The 22,290-nt window shown below is 38.5% G+C and overlaps 1 protein-coding gene across 3 annotated transcripts in view; it reads left to right on the forward strand.

The window, feature by feature from the left end:
- Positions 1 to 22,290, forward strand: part of ST6GALNAC3 (ST6 N-acetylgalactosaminide alpha-2,6-sialyltransferase 3) — a 543,469-nt gene that overhangs the window by 351,795 nt on the left and 169,384 nt on the right. The window contains exon 4 of one of the 3 annotated variants that reach the window (XM_077771087.1): positions 21,233 to 21,306. The exons of the other annotated variants lie outside the window; for them this stretch is intronic. Coding sequence (XP_077627213.1) covers positions 21,233 to 21,242 — 10 coding nt within the window. The 3' untranslated portion in view covers positions 21,243 to 21,306. Of the gene's footprint in view, positions 1 to 21,232; positions 21,307 to 22,290 lie in introns of those variants that run through there. 3 annotated transcript variants of the gene reach the window in all.

Genomic DNA, 22,290 nt, shown 5'->3' on the forward strand with positions numbered 1-22,290 from the left:
AGAAAGTCCCGATAGACACTTATGCTGAACGTGCCCTCAATATAAAAGGCTTTTGAACACCGCAAAGGGTGTGAAACTCAGAGACAAATGGGCTTTAAATTAGAAACCTCATTAGAATATATCTACACTTTTAAACTTTATAAGGGCTTTGGAGGTTGTTAACTTCTGTTTGTTTTTCGCTTGTTTTAAGTCATGCAATCCATCTGTTAGGCTGGTTTACTCCCCCTCCTTCTATAATTTGGATTTCTACTCTCCTTTGATACTTTTTTCAGCCATCTCTGTTGCTTTTCAAGTTTAGGTTAAAATCAAGAAAATTAAGAATGGTTATACACTTGTTTATAAAAACATATGAATGAGGAGCTGTCTCTTTTCTTTTTCCTTAATTGTTTTATGCCTAGACTCTCAAGACGGAGTTGTGTTGAGACTTTTCACACTCTACTGTATCCATCTGGACTACTAGATTTTTAATTGCTTGGATAGCCATTTCAAGGTAAAAATAGTGTGTAAAATGTTGTAGGGGCTCTACGAGTGTCTGTTGAATTTTTTGCTTTTCTGAAAACAAAAACAAGAGCCTTCTTATCAGATGTATTATTGACCTGCTAAATGGACTTCCCTTTTTGGCTCTTTTTCTCACTAAAGAATGTGTCTTCTAGATCAATACAGTTCCTTCCGTCCTTCCTTCCTTCCTTTCTTCCTTCCTTCCTTCCTTCTCTCTTTCTTTCTTTCCTTCTTTCGTTCAACACAGTACTTTTCAAACGTAAGTGTGCGTATCCTCACCTGCTGACTCAGGTGGTTTTGAGTGGCACCTGAGAATTTGCATTGTAAAGAAGTGGCCAGTCCAGGCCAGGGCTGTTAATCTGAAGATGATACTTCCAATTGTGCTATTTTAGATTGTTTTGATTGAAGGGGTAAGGCAGCATTTCATTGTTCCTTGAGCCAGAGAAATACGTAAGTGAAGAATAGCTATTTCCCAAATAGCTTGGTAATCTGCTGGTAGTTGAATCCTAGTTTTGTGACTCTGCTCTGTCCCTGGCCAATTAAATTTGGTGACCATCTTAAGTTGGATGTTAAACCCTTAAGCATTCAACAAGAATGATTTATCTGACCTTACCATGCTTATTTGTCCGTTTCTCTCATTGACAACACACCTCTTAAGCACAGGGACTGTGCCCATCTCCATTTTATTCCCAGAGCTACTGTAGCAGTGGTTTGCCAACAAAATACCAAATGTATTGTTTTCACTCTACTTCTTTCAGCTAAATGGCCCACAGATATTTCAGGTTTCCTTGAAATGACCTCAGCAATAACTCGTCTTCTTTCTTCTGTCATTACCACTACCACTGGTGCAGTGTAGGCCTTGTTTGCCTCTTACATGGTGACAGCTGACATGGCCCTGACTAACAGTTTTGCAAACATTGTTCTCTCTGCCTAAACTGTACTTGCTCCTATGACCAAATCAAATGTTACCTCTTCCATGAAGCCTTTTATAATATCTCTAATTAGGACTCATAGTTCCTCCTCAGAAAATCCATAGCATTTGGACTTTTGAAAAATGGAGATTGCCACTCTCTACCATGCATTATTGCCATTTATGTCTAATCTCTTCAGGTAGTCCATAAGCTCTTTGAGGGAATATCAGCTCTTATATACTTGTTTCCGTAGCATCTGAGATAATATTTGACTCTAATAGGTATTCAGTAAACATTTGATAGATGAAGGGATGAATAGTTGAGCAAATGAGCCAAAAAAAAAAAATAATCGGTAGTGTTTTGTTTTTTTTTTTAAAGTCTGCAAGTCCCTTTGCCACTCTTTGAAATAATTGTGAATTTCCAAACACTTTTTTCAGTATATAGGGGTCACGGGAATACAACGAGGCAAGTTCTAGGATTGTGTTTTGATAGAAAAGTTTCCACAGTTCTATTCAGACAGGCCACCCGTTGCTCTACCTTACCCAAAGGTTGGCAAATCTATTACCTTCTCTAGGGACTTTGTGTGACTGGTCACTGGGTTTTTAATAAGTCACTGACAGAGCCATTCCTCAAATACAGGTTTCCATTTTAGCTGCATGTCAGTGGAAAAGCAGGTTCTGAGACTTCACTCACAATTCTGTTAGCTGTCAGTTGCCTGGTGAAAAATCAGTCCCTAGTACTCAGGCCCAGGGTTATATAGTTGGGCTCTAGGAAGCAAATACAACATTCAACCATCACAGAAGGCAAGGGACAAAGGACCAAGTAAAGGACAACTGATTGCCACCCAGCTTCATCTTCTAATTATCTCCACAGAACATTTTCTTCTTTGATAACAAAGAAAGTGAATTGCCTTAGTGAAAATGGTGTTTAAAAACTTCATGATGAACATAAAAGAAAAAAAATGGTAGTGGCATCTTCCAACCCATTGCATGAGCGATTGGTGAATTTGTGAGGGAAATTAATGCAAGAGTTTTGACATAATTCAGATCTTGTCACTCTTCCACTCAAAACCTTGCCATAGACCCCTACTTCCCTGAGAGTAAAAGCACACATTTTTACAGTGATTTACAATTACTTTCAGGGTGATCTGACCCCTGTGGCTTCACTGACCTTCATTTATTAAACTTCTTTCATGCTCACTCCACTCCAGCCATATAGACTTCCTCGCTGCACCTCACGCACGGTAGGCAGGCTCCCTCCTTCAGCCTCTCCTTTAGCTGTCTGTAGGACGACCCTTCCTCCCCATGTATTGCATGATTCACTTCATCATCTCCTGCAAGCCTTTTCTCATTTGTCATCCAGTCAATAAGTCTAACACAATGTCACTTAAGATTGAAATCCTACTTTCCATACCCAGCATTCCCACCTATCCTTACCTTGTTCTACTTTCCTCTTTTCTCCTGTAGCGCTGTTTCCTTCTAACAGTCTATAGAATATGCTTCTTTATTTTATCCTTTATCATTTGTTAAACCTTTGTCTGACTCCCCCACTGGAATAGAAGTTTCTTAAGCCAGGGGTCATTGTCTATTTTTGTCATGGATAAATGCCAAAGACATACCTAGAACAGTGTATGGCATAGAATGCCTATTTAATATTTGCTGAATGAATGACCACGAGGAGGGAAAAACAATTACATAAACAAAGGATTGAGGCAAACTTGTATGGCTTATCTCGTGGGGTCTACAAAAATTCAGCTTAAAAAGAAGAAAATATATATGTTCAGAAACTATGCAATAAAGGTAGGAGTGGGGCTATTTGTCCTGTTGCTCTACAAAGGTCATCAGGATGATAGCCCTCTACTTCAGAGACCATCGTGTCACTCAAGGAATGGTCTGACCGGTTTTTTATTCTTCAGCGCTTGGACCAGTTTAAACAGAATTGACCAAACTACCTCATTTCTTTAGTACACAGCAGAAATGGAAACAATCTTTTGACTCTTATTTGGTTTGGTAGGAAGGTAGATGCTGAAAGTGAGCAGACATCAGAATCGCCTTGGAGGGGCGACTTAACACAGACTGCTAGGCCCATCCTGAGAGTTTCCGCGTTGTTGGTTGGGGGACAGGGCCACAGCGTGTGTGTTTCTAACAAATTCCCAGGTTGTGCTGGTGCTGTTGGCCTAGGAGCCCACTTTGAAAACCACTGTGGTAGAGAAAGATTCTAAGATATCAGGAATTATATTCAATCATTTTGAAAACCTTCGGTTCTCTCATCTTCATACTATTGGTGCAGTGTTATGTGAACACCTGAAGTGATTTTTATTATGATATTTTTAATGATGAGAATTTTTAAACCTCCTGTGAAAATCCAGCTACAGCTCTGCCATTTTATTCTCTACTTTCTTAAGATCTTGCTCCTCTGTAATCATGCCAGATGGTGTTACTCATTAGCTTAGGAGGAAAGGACGCTTTATCATTCTAGACAGAGAGACAAATCATTCCGTTCTCCGACTTTGAGTCAAGAATCAACATTTGGGTGTATGTTCAACCTACTATTTGCTTTACAATTTTGCTCATTAGGTATTTATTACCCTGACAGTATATGAAGTAGTCATTATCCCTCTGTCAAGTGTTTCTTTCAAATTATATTCATTTAACGTTCATATCGGCACTGTTTGACAACTGCGATCATCACAGCATTACCTCCACTAATATGTGATTTCCCTTTTGCCTGAATCATCTGGGTGGGGTGGTTATCTTGGAAGTATATCCATAAAATTAAGACACTGAATAATATTCCATTCTCTGACTTACCATGCCCCGAATGGATAACTGTGGCAATTGGCATTGCTGATTTGTGAAAAACAATAAAACTTCAGGAGGAGGTAGCATTATGACCGAAATCATTGCATTCTTTTCATTCCTTGTATGCTTTTCTTAGGAGGAAAACACAATGAGGAAAGCATAGGATTTAAAGAAAAGTGTTAAACAACAAACCCAAACCTGAAATACTGACTGAGACACGAGTAGAGTAGACAGGGACCCTCATACCATGGGAAGTGGAGAAGTAGTTAGAATTCAGAATCCAAAAAAATATATATACCTGAGACATTAAATTATTGGAACAGAAAACATTTATAATTTTCACTAAAAGGATAATTTAAATTATTACTAGATAATTCATGTAAAGACACAATGACAGTATGTATGTAATGGTCCGCTGATGTGAACAGTTTGTTTATTATCCCTGAGCATGTTTCCCTATACTGTTGCAATATTTAACATGTCACATTTTCTTGAACTTTTGTTGAGTGGAGAGCAAGAAAAAGAGAAGGAGACATAGTGGAAGACTTCTGGGAGGGATTGTCAATCTGTCTTAAATCTTCTAGTTGACAGTAGATATTTGACCAATATATCTTTCTTAACTACAGTGTTGATGTCCTTGTGATGAAATGAATATTCCACAGCCAATGTGTGTCATGGTGGAGGAGCAAGAGCTCTGAAGGGAAATGCAAAACAAAAAAAGGGGTTGCTATTTCAAGGTCACTTATGCACCACCTATTCTTATTATTTTTAAATGTTCATTGTTTTTTTGTTTTTTTGTTTTTTTTGAGAAAGAGAGAGAGAGTGCAAGTAAGGGAGGGACAGAGGATCCAAAGCAGGCTCTGCGCTGAAAGAAGAGAACCCTCTGTGGGGCTCGAAAGAGCAAAGAGCCCCATGCGGGGCTCAAACTCACAAACCATGAATGAAATCATGACCTGAGCCGAAGTCAGATGCTTAACTGACTGAGCCACCCAGGCTCCTCTGTTCTGTATTTTTAATGTGTTATGTAGCCTTTAACAAATACAGACAAACAAATCATGTTTGCTTGGGAGTACAATTGTACTTTTCCCCATCAAAGGAGCAAATTTCACTTATATGATTATAATTCATTTGCTCTTCAATTCCCCTTTATTTTTCCTTCACTCATAGCTCATCTGATAGTTTACCATCCCACTTTGATTAGAAGACGCTTCCAAAGACTGAGCCACTGGCAACTTTGTCACCTGGAAAGAATTACTAAAAACAGAAATGACTCCATAACTGGTTCATCATATTTTCCTTAGCAGGTGGATTCTTGGTGGGCAGAGTGTGTTTCTGGTGTTTTTGCTGCCAAGCACATTGAGGGTGTTCAGTAAATATTAAATAATAAGAAGAATTTTCTAATTAAGATGAACATTTTTCTATATTAAGCAGATGGTGCTCAATAGGAGTAGCCCATTATTTACAAGTATGACACAAGGTGCTGGCAATTGTCTAGGAAACATGGCTCTCACTTCAGATGCTGATTGTATGTTAAAGCAAACTTTTGTGACAAACAGCTTGATCAATATTAGTTAATGTTTGTGATAAAAACTGTGAATAGAGGTGGACTTTGTGTGTGTGTCTGCAGTTCTGCTGTTTTGATTATTAATATTGACTTCAACTATAAAAGTATTTCTTGCTATCTGCTGCAAGCCATCTTTTGGCAAAATCAGTATATATCTGATTTTATCCCAAAGGCTCACCATTTGATTTGAATTCTTGTGATTGCCTGATTTCTAAAGAATTTTTTCTTCCAAAGCCGTTGAGTATCTCTTTATGGTTTCTAAAACTAGATATGAACACCTCCATGGTATTTGCAATGCTTATATTAGTAGCTGAAACCTCAGTGGAACTAAGGAGAGTTAATTAGGCATTCCCAAAATACACATCATTTTATGATTTTGCAGATCACCCCGATGGAAATAACAGTCTAATTTCGTCAAGTCACATAAATTACAGTGAGAGGGATGATGAGAGTAGGCAATTCTCGGCTCTTGGAGAAGTTAATTTTGTTGTCAACACACACATCTCCAAAAATCACAAACCACAGGCAGAACTTTCTAGCTCAAGTGAGATTTGGTGATCATATATTATTTCCACTTCGAATGTCTGCCTTCTATAAAGGGTCTATGCAAATAGGGGCTTTCAAGGATGTAAAACTGGCAGCTTCCTCTACTCGGAGCTAAGGGAGCAGCTGCCATGCTTTCTCATAAAGGATTCAAAACATCCTGTTTACTAACATACACCCACACGCCCTCACCCACTACACTCACACCAAACTATTCTATTCCAGCAGGGTTTTTATTTTGGTTTGAGATAGGCAGCACAGACGTGTTTAAGTCTTTTACAAACATTTCATTCATTCTTTGAGCACATACTCCCTGGGTGCTAACTAGGTGTCAGACATTGCCCTAGACACAGGGAATACACTGATCCTTTGAAACATACTCTCTAGTTTTATTGGGAACTCATCAGATGTTCTGGCCTGTGTTGGCAGGTCCTTTACATCCGGTCTCACCTCCTTATTTTTAATATTTATAAATCATGCTCATCAGGCTGTCAGTAGGTAGGAAATGAAAGTAGTTGAGAAACCCCTGCCAAGAAAGAACAAATCCCAGAGTGAACTAAAAATATGTTAACCGCAAGGATGTGTGGCAAACCAAGATGTGTTCTCGAAGCAGCAAAAATTACTGCTGTGCCAAAGTCCAAGCTTTACCTCATTGTCAGATAATCAGTGGGCTAAAGAGTTCACCTGTGCTCTCCACAAGGCCTGTTAAGAAATAATGACCATGTGCTTTCTACAAGCCTGGAGTCAGCCCAGAATATGAGCTCATAAATATGTTAGCTAAAGTAAGGCTTATGATAATATAGAAGATGAATCATCTCCCTATTTTGAAAAACATGTATTCTATAACTTAGTACATCTGGAGTCCTCCCAGAGACCTCTATGATTTTGCTCTCATTTTCTTTAGGTCTTGATTCAAATGTTGCCTCGTCAGAGAGCCCTTCTTTGACAACACCCTCTATTTGGCCCCCTCCCCACAGCCTGCTTTCCAAACTTTATTGTCCTTTCTGTCACTTATCATGACCTGACACATAATGTGTTTGCACTTCTCCATCTTCTCCCTACCTGTCTGTAAGCACCAGGAGATCAGGACTACGTATTACCCCGTGCTGTATCTCTACCCCTTCAAACAGCACCTACCACACAGGTGACACTCACTACCCAGTTGCTGAGTAGATGACATGAGTCTGTTTGGAACTGTTAGTTTCTTAATTTAAGAAGCAATATTTGTCAAGAACTTTTAGGATTGGACTGGAACTTAGAAAGCTCTATCCCACTCTGTCCCAGCATTTTTCTTACTAATATTCCTTTGTGCGGTTTCCACTCTCAGGCTATTTGCTTTGAAAAATGTGATTCATAAAAAAAATTTAAGTAGTATTTATTTTTTCATCTACATAAATCTGAAAAATATAACTGCCATCAGAAAGTCTGATAACCAGAGGTGTTATAGTTCCAGCTGAAAACCAAAACTGTGTATGTGTCTGTGACTTTGAATTGGATAATAAATGATTTCTATTTGACATTTCAGAATTTTATACATAGCTCAATAATCTCTATTGCCAACTTCATGGTCCCCTTATAAGAGATCACAGTAAGGAAATTCCAAAACGAACCCAACACACCTTTCATGAGTGGGAAACCTAAGACCGGGCTAATGACTTATGACTCTCTCAAGGTCATACCTCTTATGGTAGTGGACCTTCTGTCATAAGGTCTTCTGATTGCTTCTCTAGTGCTGTGTTTAATGGTGCATGTGGCTTCCCCACCACTGAATTGAGCGCCAGCTACAGCAGTGTTTTTCAAGTGTATTCTGTGGACCACCTGCTTCAGAATCTTTTGGAATGTCTTTTATGGAATGTCTTGTTAAAAACAGCTCCTCAGTCCTACAGATTCATAATCTCTGGGAATAGACCCTGTGTTTTAATCAGTCCCTCACGTGTATCTTACACATTACCAGTGTCTGAGGACAAGTCACCTATTATGTACCAAGGCTCTTGATTCTCCTCCATTTGGATAGAAAAATAAAATACTTAAACCTTATCATCAAATTATATGAGTACATATTTGTTGAACACTTTGACCAATAGCTTTTATTTATTTATTTATTTAGAGAAGGACCGAGACAGCATGGGTGGGGGAGGGGCAGAGAAAGAGGGAGGGAGACAGAATCCCGAGCAGGCTCCATGCTGTCAGTGCAGAGCCTGACAGGGGTCTCAAACTCCCAAAACCGGGAGATCATGACCTTAGCCAAAACCAAGAGTTGGATGCTCAACCAATTAAGCCACCCAAGTACCTCAACCAATAGCTTTTCTTAGAGAGGGACACTGGGCCATGTTAAAATCTGCTTCGTGGGGCGCCTGGGTGGCTTAGTCGGTTAAGCGTCTGACTTTCGCTTAGGTCATGATCTCGCGGTTCGTGGGTTCGCGCCCCGCGTCGGGCTCTGTGCTGACTGCCGGCTCAGAGCCTGAAGCCTGTTTCAGTCTGTGACTCCCTCTCTCTCTGACCCTCCCCTGCTCACGCTGTCTCTCTCTCTCTCCTAGAAATAAATAAAAACCTTAAAAAAAATCTGCTTTGTTTTACCATCAAGTTAGATAATAAGCCAAGAGCTACTTTGAAGTTTTGGGTTTCATTCTAACTAGTTCATTAATTTCTTCCACTAACCTTGTAGAGTGCAAGGTGCCCAGGATTCAGACATAATAGGACAGCCCTAGTGAAGTTGCAGGAGACATAGTGAAGTTGGTTTCAGAGGGCTGCAGGGAACCGTGAAGGGCTTGTGATGACTCCATGTAAGCCTCGAGACCAAGTCACACAACTGGCTAGGCCAGGTGTTTTCTATGCTATATTTCTTTCTTTTTTTTCTTGTAATGTTTTTTATTTATTTCTGAGAGAGAGAGAGAGAGAGAGAATGAACAGGGGAGGGTCAGAGAGAGAGGGAGACACAGAATCTGAAACAGGATCCAGGCTCTGAGCTAGCTGTCAGCACAGAGCCCGACGCAGGGCTCAAACCCATGAACCGTGAGATCATGACCTGAGCTGAAGTTGGATGCTTAACCAACTGAGCCACCCAGGCACCCCTATGCTATGTTTCTAAATCCCTTTTCATGCCCCTGGACACCTCTGCAAGTCCACCAAATGGCCTCAGACTTCACCAAAAGAATAACAAGGGGATATGTTATTTCTCTGAGGTAGTGGTTAAAAAATGAAAACTTTGTTCAATGTTATCATTGCTGTTGCTATTACTTTTAGTTTGCAGGACTCATAATCACTGTTGCCATAATCACTGTCCAGTCACATTACCCTTTTCCTGTGTTCTAAGAGATGTCTCCCACCCTTCATCATCTTTGGGAATGAATCATACAATTCATCAGCATTTTACTTCTTGATGTACAACCTTGAGCAATTCAAAAAATTTCCCAGAAATGGCTTTGTGGGTTGTTAATTTAATCCTGTGAATGGTAAAAACTGCTGAAGACATTTTTCGAAGGTTAGGCTATTGAATATTTCATACCATGGAAACTGACTTAAGAAAGACTTGGATACTTAAGGCCACAAAAAAATGAGGGAAAATATACTTGAAAACCTTATAAGCTAGACTTTCTCAAAAGAATATTAATATATTATTTTTCTTCATCTTGAAATATCCTCAGGCATGTGTTGAATGAGCTGACTTCATGGTTGTAGTTTTGTTGTTCTTTCCATGTTGCTTTGCAATTCTCCCTGTGGCCATATTGATTTGAACACTGTGGTCATCATTCTAGGAAAATGGAGGCATTAATAACTGGGTCTCTGTGGACAGATTGTAATAGAAAACCTTATAAATAATTGCCCACTAATGGGAAAATTGAAAATATGCACTGTATTATAATGGTCATAATGTAATCATTAAAATTACAATTATATGACAATGAAAGAACTCATTATGCATTAGTTTATCTTTACATAATGTTAATAGCTAATGAAAGTGTGACAATTATATCTAATTAAGTTTCACAACACTTCTGCACTTCTTGTAAATGGACTGTATTTTGCTTGAAACAGTGTATGTGGAGACATTAGTGAAGCCGAGGTCCTTCACTATTATGAGTTTTGAAATGTGACCATCAGTTCAGTCCTGCTAGAAACCACAACTTAGTGCCTTTTTGTTAAATGAAGCCTACCAAGGGTAGCTTTAGAAAAAGTTTCTTGGATGGTGTCATTCATGTAATTGTGTGTGTGTGTACGTGTGTGTGAGTGAGTGTGCGTTCATGCACGTGCCTGATTAATTTATGCTTTGTCTTTAACAATAGACTTATACTAAAATTTTAAGTTAGAAGACATTCACTTGGATTTGGGTTATAATACTGGATGGAGTTTGATGTGTTAGTGTCTTACCATAGATTATGCCATACATAATCTATGTATTATGTGTGTGTCCTACGTGCACTCTGTTGTTCATTTTTCTAGTGCGTAAAGTTACGGTGAAAGTAGTAACATCTGCCTCCTGTGCTTTGCTTGAATTAACATTTATTTTGTTTATAATTTAATTTATAAATGTATAAAATTATTTAGTCAGGGCCTGGCACATGATAAACATTAGTAAATATTAGTTGTTATGATTTAGTTTACAGCCATATTATAATATCAAGAGAACAATTCCAAGCTTAGCATGTCATTTTCCTCCACTGACAGTTTATTGCGTCTTCAGGTAATCACTCAGACCTTTATTATTCCCTTACTTTAAAAAAAGTTATTACACATATCATATAGAAAACACCATGGGATCCTCCATTAGTGATCAGCCATGTTCTCCACTGGAGTGTTGAAATGCTTGAACCATGGTTGACATTGGCTAAGTTACCAGGGCTTCCTACTGTTTAGGTTTTACTTTTGGAATGATGGACTATGGGTTCCTCCTAGACCCTTGGCCAATGTCACCAATCTTGGATCATCAGGAAGCAGAGACTGTGGACAGAAGTTCAGGTAGAAGTTGGCCAACCGGTCTGTTTTTACTGTGCTTCCAAGAAGCTATGCTGTTGACCTTTATTATTTTTTTTCCTGTTCCCTCTATATGTTAAACACAAAGGAAACATTCATTCCCTGAGAGGATTTATCCAGCTGCATAGTGTTAACTAACAGCTACATATTCTCTCAATGTCTGAAATCACTTCCACACGTTGTTCTCTCAAACTAGCGAAGCTACCAGGCATTTTCTTTGTGAAACTTAATTTGTCTTAAAACTTGACTCATTTTTCCAAACCAAATGCTGATTGTGTTACCAGATCCTTGGTTTCTTGCTTCATGGTATTGATTATATGACCATGTGCTTTATTTTTTATTTCAGGACTCTCATCATTTCACTTCTAGACTGTTAAAATTTTCTCCCTCTATTCTCTCTGTTTCCCATCTTTGCCCTTCAGTCTACATTTTGAACTTCCAGTGGATTAACCATACTGAATCACGTTTGTACTTCATTCGCCTGCTCACAAATCTTTGATGCGTCCTCATTGCCTATGGCATCTTTCATCTGGCATTTTTGTCCTGAAAACTTTGCCCTACCTTCTCTCCAACTTTGTCACAAGCTAGCTTTTACAAATACTCTCTAGCTCAACAAAGTGAGCCTTCTCATCATCCCACAGCACACTCTGAGCTTTGTATCTTTGCTGGCCTTATTTCCTCAACTGAAATGCCCTTCCTTTTATATCTTGTCATATAAATCTGTTTAGGCACAGCTCAAGAGTCAGTTCTTTCATGCAACTTTCTCTAACACCCCTATTTATCTCTTCCTCCTATGAATTCCTCAGGCATTTGTTTTTCCTGCCCCGTATCTGCACTCTGTACGTGCCACTTTGGCTGTTTCTTATCCTTTATGTATGGTTCTGGTTGGCCAATGAGATTGGCAAGATTGGAAGCCCCTCAAGGCTGTCTTATATTTCTCTGTGCAGAACACTAGGTGTATATTAGGTCCTCAGCAAATATTTGTTGATGAGAATGTCAATTTTGTAAGCACTTGGAGATGATGCTCAAAAGCCTTCTTGCAACTACTGGAATCTGCCTGGAGCTGATTTCATACTTAGAAGTAATGTTTTCTGAGCCTCCTTCTTATAGGAGTCTTGTAACACCTCTTGGTAGAATTAAGCACAATCTCCTGTGCCCTGAATTCAAAGACATTCTCTTTGGGGAAGTATCCTTTTAGCTGTGCATTTATGAGAGAATATAGACATGCGGGGATTAGCATCTTAGCTCTAGCAGCCCCATCTTCTGCTGAAGGCAGCTTTCTCGATTTCCCGTTTCAGAAGAGTCTCTAACTTACCGTGATTTTGAAAGAACTGAGGCTGAGTTGTGTGTAGCAGATAACATTTAGCAAACCCCCCAAATAAAAGCAGTGAACAATGAGTATTCTTGCTTCAACTTTGTTATTAACTAGGTAACCTTGGTCAAGTCACTTCCCACAATCACAAGGCTTCACTTCCTGCACTCTAAAATGGATGAAGAACTCTGACGTTAAAATTTGATGATTTTATATTTTTAGTCAGCCACTAGATAGATTCAAATAAAATGAAAATTGTTATTTTGGTACAAAATAAAATTCAAGACAAATCTACCTGATTTTTTTTTTTTTTTGTAGCTCTTCATCTCATGGGGCAAATACATTACAAATCTTTCTCTCTGTCTGTGTCTTGTCTGTGTCTGTCTCTCTGTCTGCCTGTCTCTCTTGATCTCTATCTCTGTTTCTGTCTTTCTGTCTCTCTGGCTCTCTCTCTCTCTGTCTCTCTCTCTCTCTCTCTCTCTCTCACACACACACACACACACACACACACGTACACACACACATATGATTCTCTCTATCAAAGCAGGTTTCTTTCCAGAAAGCTTTTGCACGCTCAGTTCTCCTCTATGTGGAAAGAGCTGCCAATGAAATATGACACAGGAATAGGATAGAAAGCTGACTTCCTTCTTAGAATGTCTTGTCGCAGTATACACTGAAAAAATTGTGGCTGAACTATGTAGCTAAGTTGCCTTCATTAATTTTTTTTATCTTTTGTAATGCTGAGTGATTTACCTTTTTTTTGAATTAGGGATTTAAATATAAATGGAAGTCTTTTCTTTCATCTGTGCCACCTTAAAATATTTCAGTTGTTTAACAAAAATAAAACAAAGAAATGGAGCCATCCACGGACTTACACAGGTGGTCTTCAGGTCAGATAAGGGGTAGGGGGCATCTCCATTCTTATGTTGCTTTTCTTCCTATGGCCATTCCTGCCTCCTTCTCCCTCTTTGCTCTGTCTTTGCTCTCTCCTCCTGGTAGCTGCTCACTCTGTTCTCTCCTTACCTCTTTGTTCTTGCTCCGAGCTCTTGCTTCTGTTGCCGATGCGTTTCAGTGCCATGGTTTTTTGAGACAGGCTGGTTTGATCACTATCTTTTTTTCCCGCTTCCTTTTGAAATCTTTCTCTGTCCCGTATATCTTCTGAATGTCTGGTAATGCTTGCCGTTGTTCTTAGGTTTTGTTCTTGTTTCAATTTTATTTTTTCTTAATTTTTTTCTTTAACTGTATGAGAGAGAGATTTTATCCTCACTCATTCCAGGGTTTCCTTTCTGTCATGTTTTATTTTATTTTAATTTTTTAAATGTTTTTATTTATTTCTGAGAGAGAAAGAGACAGCTTGAGCAGGGGAGGGTCAGAGAGAGAGGGAGACACAGAATCCGATATAGGCTCCAGGCTCTGAGCTAGCTGTCAGCACAGAGTCCGACGCGGGGCTCGAACCCACGAACCGTGAGATCATGACCTGAGCCGAAGTCGGATGCTTAACTGACTGAGCCACCCAGACGCCCCTTTCTGTCATGTTTTATAATGTGGATGCAAAATGTGTTTTAAAGACCAGAAGGATAGATAGCAGAGGGAGTGGTTGGGTCATGCATGATTTCTGTTTTCTTCATTATGGTATTCGATATTTTCTGAAATTACTTCATGGTACATATGTCCAAACATTTATAGTGAGAAAGAAAAAGCAATAAAGCTATTTCCATTTGGCAAAGAAAAAATATCTAATGAGTGCTTGGCTCTGGGTCTTGCTTCTAGCTCTTCATCAAACCTCCTTTTCCTCTTCTGTCTTCACCACCAGGCGTGACCAAATGGCTGGCTGAGCTGGAGATGGGCAGTAGTCCCTGGGGATTGTAGAAAAGGGCCGAGGGTTAGCTGACGCCTAGGAGACTGCAAGTCATGAGCTACTTCTGTTGATACCCCAAAGCCAGGCTCTCGCTGCCAGTTGTTCCTAAGCAGAAGAAATGCAGGGAAATCGCACTGACTACCTTATGAAATCCAGCAACTTTTGTCCAATATGGCAATTATTTTTGAAAGCTGCTAGTGGTGAGATGTGATGAGGCTTTGTTCATTCAATAGCATCACATTGTGTTTCAGATGTTTTTGTTTTATCTATTTATTCATTCCTATGTTTATTTTAGCAGTCTTATTGATTGCTCTTATTACTGTATGCTCACTTAAGTTGTTTGACTGGTGTTGCTATTTGCTCAATCCTAACAGATAGCAACCTCAAAAAGCAAACCATGACAGGTCACCCAGAAACTAAGGTGGCAGGGGTCAGAGACAGAGGTAATAAGCTTTGGCCAGAGAGCAGGCCCAATTTTACTTACCGGTAAAATTGTTGTTACGTTGTATACAGGTGAACATAGGCATGGGATTTCATGACTATGAACTGTCATATTCTAAGTACTTTGGCATATTAGGCTGTTATATGTAAATATCCCTCCGAAGGAGTCAACTCCCACAGTATGACAAACCAGCATCTCATTGATTTTTGCAACAAGCATTTATTGAACATCAACCACATCCACTATATGCTAAAAACTCTGCAACAGTGAGTAACACAAATTTCCTAAAAGTACTTCTAGTAAGGAATGCAAACATGTTAACAAATAAATGCCAAGCAAGATTATTAAAAAAAAAAAAAAAAGGAATCTTAAGAAGGTAGCAATTTACCAGATACAGTACAAAGAAACTAAAGTTATGTTAAGCCATTTTTTATTGTCAAGTGAACAAAATTGTATTGAATTCACTACAACTGACTAATATATGGATACACTCGCATATTACGAACTGTCATTGGAAGATAACTTTTCACTGCTATTTTATATTTAGGTAATTCATATCCAGTCCTCTTAGTCACTTAGGTTTTCAATATCTCATTCTCCTTATCTATAAAGTTGAGTTAATAATTCATGTATTCAGTATTCAAAAAGTATATAGTTAGGGTTATTAAAAATGTGTTCCAAAAAGTTGATTGAAAATTTTGATTAGGAATATGAATCTAAACTATTTGAGAATATATACTAAATGAAAGGTATTATAATTGTTATCATTAATAGCTTGTATATGGGGAAAACAAGTTGATTAAATAAATATATACATATTATGGAAGACAAATTTATAAAATATGTGCATATAGCAAATAGAGAGAAAAGTCTAGTATCTCCTCTTTCAGAAATAAGGAATATTCTTATTCAATTGCTAGAGCAAAGGTTAAAGAAAGTTTTAGAGATTTGATAGTCCCATGTTTGAATGATAAATCGGAGATATGATTGTCCTGAATGCTGGGTAAATAATTTAATAAATCTAAAAAGGTGAATGGCACTGTGGTGAATGATATCTTCCCTGGATACTGTTGCTCAGTCAAAGCTAAAAGGACCTGACTATAATCTTCCTAAAATTAATGGGTTTTTTTTTCCTTCTTGCAAAAGTAGTTTTCATAGGATTCAGGTCAGTATTTCAGGGTAATTTCAAGATTGTATTCATTTTGATGGGTTCATGGCTTATATTGGTAAATTAGTTTCAGCTGATGATGAAATATCTACAATCATAGAGAATATTGATAGACAGTAGACCTATTGCCTTATGGTCCATTCTCTTCTCAAGCTTCTCACACAGACTGAAAACCGAAATCACTATGTTCGTTCTAAAAACGGCTTTGAATGAAATTTGTAACCCAGTGCCTTTACATCAGAGCATTCGACTGCAGAAAGCATAAATTTTCTGTGTCAGTATGCAATTTTCTAAACTCACTTAAGCTCACAGTGCTAATAATCAAATGAGACTGAGTTCTAAGCTAGATTAAAGGATAACTGATTGAGTATGGCAGAAATTCCTGAAGGATCGGGAAGTTCATCAGAATATCACATTTGGGAAACTGCTGGTCATTAAGGCTCTGGGTTGTGAATTTAAACCTAGAGGTATGTTGCTTTCTTTTAGAATACATTAACCAGTCTTATTGTTTAGGTTTCCTCAGTTCACAATTTTCTTACTTAATGAGGACTGTGTAACTCTTAAGAAATCAGGGTCAACATTTCTGTTTTACAGGATTGTGGTGTGTCAGCTGTTATTTAATACATTAAATATTGGAAATAAAGTCTTAACCAAAAATATAATGGGTATATAAATGCCAGAGCTTCTTTTTCTTCTTTTTAAAAAAAATAGTTTAACAAATCCTTGGTTTTTACTTGACCCCATGCCAATTATTTTCCTTATATGATCTCATTTAAGCCTTACAATAACTTCATGAGGAAAAATATTACTCCCCTTACACCCACCCACACACCCACCCCGCTCCCCCACACACACATGGAAATTGAGACACAGGGATGTTACATGCAGTCAAAATATTTGTCTAAGGTGATGTATAGCATTTGGAGAATTTCTTTCTTAATTTTAAAAAGTGTCCCCATTTTTTTTCCTTAAATAGTTTATTGTCAGGTTGTTTACATACAACACCCAGTGCTCATCCCAGCAAGTGCCCTCCTCCATGCCCATTACCCTCCTTCCCTTCTCCCCCACCCCCCTCAGCCCTCAGTTTGTTCTCACCATTCAATTGTCCCCATTTTAAAAACAGAAACAACTATTGATTATGGTATCATCATTTTAAGGAACTGAACCATTGCATTTGCTAGAGATTTTTTATCTCCAATCCTCAATCCAGATGGCATGAGGGAAGTGGACTCATTCTGACCAGAGAAGTTGCTGTGCACTTGGCTGACCTATTCTTAACTATTGTCACACAGGATTCCTATAGCTCCTTTTTGCCCATAATCCCACATGACTCTGTGCATACCAATAAAAGGTGTGATACCACAAGATGAGCAGATTCTGGATTCCTTTAATTTTTTCCTTAAATCTTTACATGCTCAAAGGGAATATTTTCATAAAATCAAGTGTGAATGAGAAAGCAAAAGCCCCACCTAAAAGAAGAGAGAACCTGCCCTTGGAAGTTGATTTCTTAGGTCCAGCTTCCTCGGGTCTCTTAAGACTCTGACTCACAGCCCTTTCTCTGAAGCACAGGATTCTCCATTTGAGTAGCTCCATTAGGTTTGATATCTTTGCCTGCCACCAACTCTATTCACTAAGTCTGATTGTTCTCATAATCAGAGGTGCTTTTTCTGCTATCCAAGGTGAGTCTGTTGTCTAATCAGTATTCCCTTGCTTTACTGTTAGTGTCAAATTAATATTTTTTTAACTTGATGAATTACTTATTACAGAAAAATACATAAATTTTTACATTAAAAATAAATTGATTGTTTAGTTTCATTTGGAACTTCTTTCATTTTTGTATTTTATCAATTTCTTAAAATCAGTTTTAAGAATTTACTGGGTAAATAAAAGGCTCTCAATAAATATTTATTTTTAAAAATTAATATTAAGGGGCACCAGGGTGGCTCAGTCGGTTAAGCGTCCGACTTCGGCTCAGGTCATGATCTCATAGTCTGTGAGTTCGAGCCCCGCTTTGGGCTCTGTGCTGACAGCTCAGAGCCTGGAACCTACTTCAGAGTCTGTGTCTCCCTTTCTCTGTCCCTTCCTGCTTGCATTGTCTCTTTCTCTCAAAGATAAATAAACATTAAATTAAAAAAAATAATGTTAGGGGCACCTGGGCGGCTCAGTCGGTTAAGCGTCTGACTTCGGCTCGGGTCACCATCTCATGGTTTGTGGGTTCGAGCCCCATGTCAGGCTCTGTGCTGCCAGCTCAGATCCTGGAGCCTGTTTCGGATTCTGTATCTCGCTCTCTCTCTGACCCTCCGCTGTTTACGCTCTCTCTCTCAGAAATAAATAAAAATGTTTAAAAAAAGTTTTAAAAAATTAATATTAAAATAAAACAGACCTGAGTATTTGAGGTGTGACAAAGGTCTAATCTAAATTTACTTTTGCCTAACATATTCTGTCTTCTAAATTTTTGAGCCAAACCTTGATCCTGACTTTTCAAATACTTCTGACTTGTCCGGTTAGGGAGGAAGACCTTATGATTTTCTTTAATTAATCCTGACATCATTAAATGCAATGCAATCAAACAACATACCCTGGCTTCCTAAAAAATCATTTAATTGCATCTAATCCTCATAGACTTCTGACTTTCTCTTTCATATTTTTGTATGAGATTCAATCAGAGCCTCTGCCCTCCTTCTATGCAGTAGGAAAAAATCTTTTTCTGCTCCCTCTTCCTCTTTCTCTTCTTTCTTTTATATCATTAAGTACCTTATGCTCTAAGAAAACAATTTTCCAAGCCTCTCTTCTTGCCTTTATGCTCATGATTGCATTTTATTCTATCAGCAATTCCAGTTCCACCTTACCGTTTCCATACCTGTCTACCAGGCCAGATCTAGTGCTTCCTTGGGGCACAAAAGTGGGACATCCACCACCAACCCTCCCTGGTATGCCCAAGTCTACACAGGGAGGTCCCTTCTTTCCTCTGGGCTCTCCAACTTCTGGCCAGATTATAGAATGGAGTGGCCATTTGAGTAAATGTCTTTCTGACCATCTAGAATGTGAGCTTTCTTGAAAGCCACAGACAATTTTATTCTCTTTTATGTGCAACACCATGCTCAATAAATTTGAACTTGGAAATCAGAAATGTAGTGGTACGAGGAACTGAATGTTCACTTTTTCTTCTTTGCAATACGGATCCAGTCGCTCATCATTATATACCTTTCTTGAATGCTGAAATGGATACTAAGGTGTTGTCTTTGGAAACGTCTGAAGGTTTTACATAGTGACATAGTAACTCTTCCATAGTAATCCTCCCATGGCAACTATTCACCTAAACTGCTGGTCCAGATAAGTGATGTCCAAGGGGACATGAAATGTCATCTGTCATTGGTTTTCCTATGACAGCTAAGGGGAGAAGTGAGTCCTGGAGAAATGGTGTAGTAAAGAGTGTTTGCAGAAGAGTTACTGTCAAAACTATACTGAGCTGTTTCAAGAGACTCTTAACTCTCCCTAATATGTATAGCTTAAAATAAAACCTAATGTTTAGAAATGAGGAAAGGAAGTTTATTTAAAAAGGGTTGGGGCTCTGAAAAGCTGTGCTTTATGTTTTCAATTTCTCCTTATATGCTTCAGTAACTCTTCAGAATTTAGGAGTGTGTAAGGCGTTTGGTTATTGCTGTAGGTTGAAGCGTGTACTTTTACAAAAGTATACCATCTCTGAAACTCTATGTCCTCTCGCCTACCCACTCTTATTTCTATTCTGTTGACACTACGCCTATTTTTGCAACCAAATGAAGACACGGTAGCATACAGGATGTTAGGAAAACCTGTAGAGAGTGTAGCTGCATTTTCCTTACTGGGATTCATGCAGTTAGTAACCTTTAGTTAAGTGCTAACTAAGTGTAAAGTGTAGCGACTGAGTATCCAAAGGTAAATAGGAAAAGGAGTTTATAACACCCCAGTCTCTAACAAGCACTGATGTGGTGATATAAACAAGATTCTATAATAGAAAGAGGACAGAATTAATTTCAATTGATCAGAAGTAGCATTTACTTACCAGCGATATGACTTTGGACACATGACTGAACCTGTATGTGCCATACTTTTCTCTTCTGTAGAGATGATAATAATACCACCTCATAGGATTTAGTGGATATTGAACCAGTTTGTATGTGGTAAGTGCTTACAACTATCCTTGACACCAAGTATGTACTCAATAGAATATGCATAAGATGTGTTTTACAAAGGACTCTCTAGATAGATTTTTAGGAGGGAATATGAGAAGATTTCCTGGCAGAGGTAACAGCTTGAATAAAAACACGAGGGCATGGACATGTGATGTGTGCTGGAAGAATTCAACGTTGCTGGAACTTTCTTTTAATGGAAAATGCTGAGAAGAGGTCCTTGGGAATGTTGTTATGCCCCAGATTAGAAAGAGCGTTGCATATCAGATCAAGAATTTTTAACTTTGATGTTTATATATATATATTTTTTTTAATTTTATTTTAGGAGAGAGAGAGAGACAGCGTGGGCAGGGGAGGGTCAGAGAGAGAGGGAGTCACAGACTGAAACAGGCTCCAGGCTCTGAGCCGGCAGTCAGCACAGAGCCCGACGCGGGGCTCGAACCCACGAACCGCGAGATCATGACCTAAGCGAAAGTCGGACGCTTAACCAACTAAGCCACCCAGGCACCCTTGATGTTTATATTTTCAAAAAGTGAGCTTTGTGGCAAAAAAAAAAAAAAAAATGATGGCACATGAAAAGGGTGCAGCCAAAGAGCCCAGTTCGAGTTACAAATGGGTTATGCTACAGCGGAGGTTAGAGATGATAGGACTAGAATGGGAAATACTGTCCGTGGGAAGGCAATAAGAACCAGGATTTGAAAGCAGAGACCTTACCGAGGGCAGAATACCCACTCTAGGTATATCTTTTTATCCTTTTCTAGAAAATAAAATTGTATTTGATAAAATCTTATTGTTCTTCATCAAGTTCTGTTTTAGGTTTTTACCTTCAAACCACCCAGGAACATTATAGCCTCATATATTATAATTAATTAATTTTGTGACTCACTATTTAAAGAGAATAAAGTGAAGTTTTAAACTTGTTTTTTATCACGAGAGTGCCTGTCGGGTAGTAACTAGGCAAAGGAAGTAAGATAAAAAAATGTCCTTTTTTTCAGGAGCCACTGAATAGAAAAGGAAAGAAAAGGCAACATGGATATTAAACATTAAAGAAATAGAAGAAAATGTGGATTTGTTCCACTCAAAAGATTGAACAAATGTGTACGTACCTGTAATTATTATGTTAATAATAATAAATATCCACTGTTGAACTCCTACTATATGCCAGGCCCTGGCCCACATATAATATATATTATCTCATGTGATCATCTCCATAACCCTATGAGGCAGGTACAGTTATTATCCTTGTTTTATAGGTAAGGAAAGTGAGCTGCAGAAAGATTATGTTAATTTTAGCCTAAGGTAGCAGGGAAGAAACTATAGAGGGAAAAATGTGCTTAAGGCAGGATTAAAACTCAAAGTTCATTCTAGAGCCCACACACTGGGCTGTCCTATACTGGAGCACCCAACAAATATTCGTGGGAAACACTATGTGCAAAGCTAAAAAATTTCACATGGAGACAAATACCATTATCCTTCACCAAGTATGGTTCTTTTTCTCTGGCCAAAGACATACCTTACAAAGGTAAGTTTCCCTTGATGTCAGTCTCAATCTTCAAAGCATAATTTCTCTAAGCAACCCTTCACTGATCTCTCACTTGTCAATTTATTAGAGCATTTTGTCACCACATTTGTGTTCTTCCAGTCAACCCTGGATAAGTACTAATACACAGGTATGTAGGATAATTAGTGCAACCCAAGTGGGAGGAACGTCTGAGTCAGAGATGAGGGTTCCGGGGCATCTAAGTGTGTGTTGTGGATTAGATGAAATAATAACAACAGTTGTAGTTTCCCCTTCCATGAAGTGAACTGATGTCCACTGTCCTTTGTTATCTAATGATTAGTTAGTTCTAAATTTGCCACCTGGAATCTGTCTATAGAAATATTGCATTCCAGCTGAATTATTTCATCTACCCTAACTGTCTTCTCCACCAGATGATGTGTATTTAGAAGCTACACACTAATTTTCATATTTCCATAAGCAAAACACAAATGCAAAGGTAAACCAGATACTTTGTAAACAATATGGTGTAGTGTATAACCAAAACTAAGTGAT

This window comes from Crocuta crocuta, unplaced genomic scaffold (assembly GCF_008692635.1).
Source record: "Crocuta crocuta isolate KB4526 unplaced genomic scaffold, BGI_CrCroc_1.0 scaffold125, whole genome shotgun sequence".
Lineage (NCBI taxonomy): Eukaryota > Metazoa > Chordata > Mammalia > Carnivora > Hyaenidae > Crocuta > Crocuta crocuta.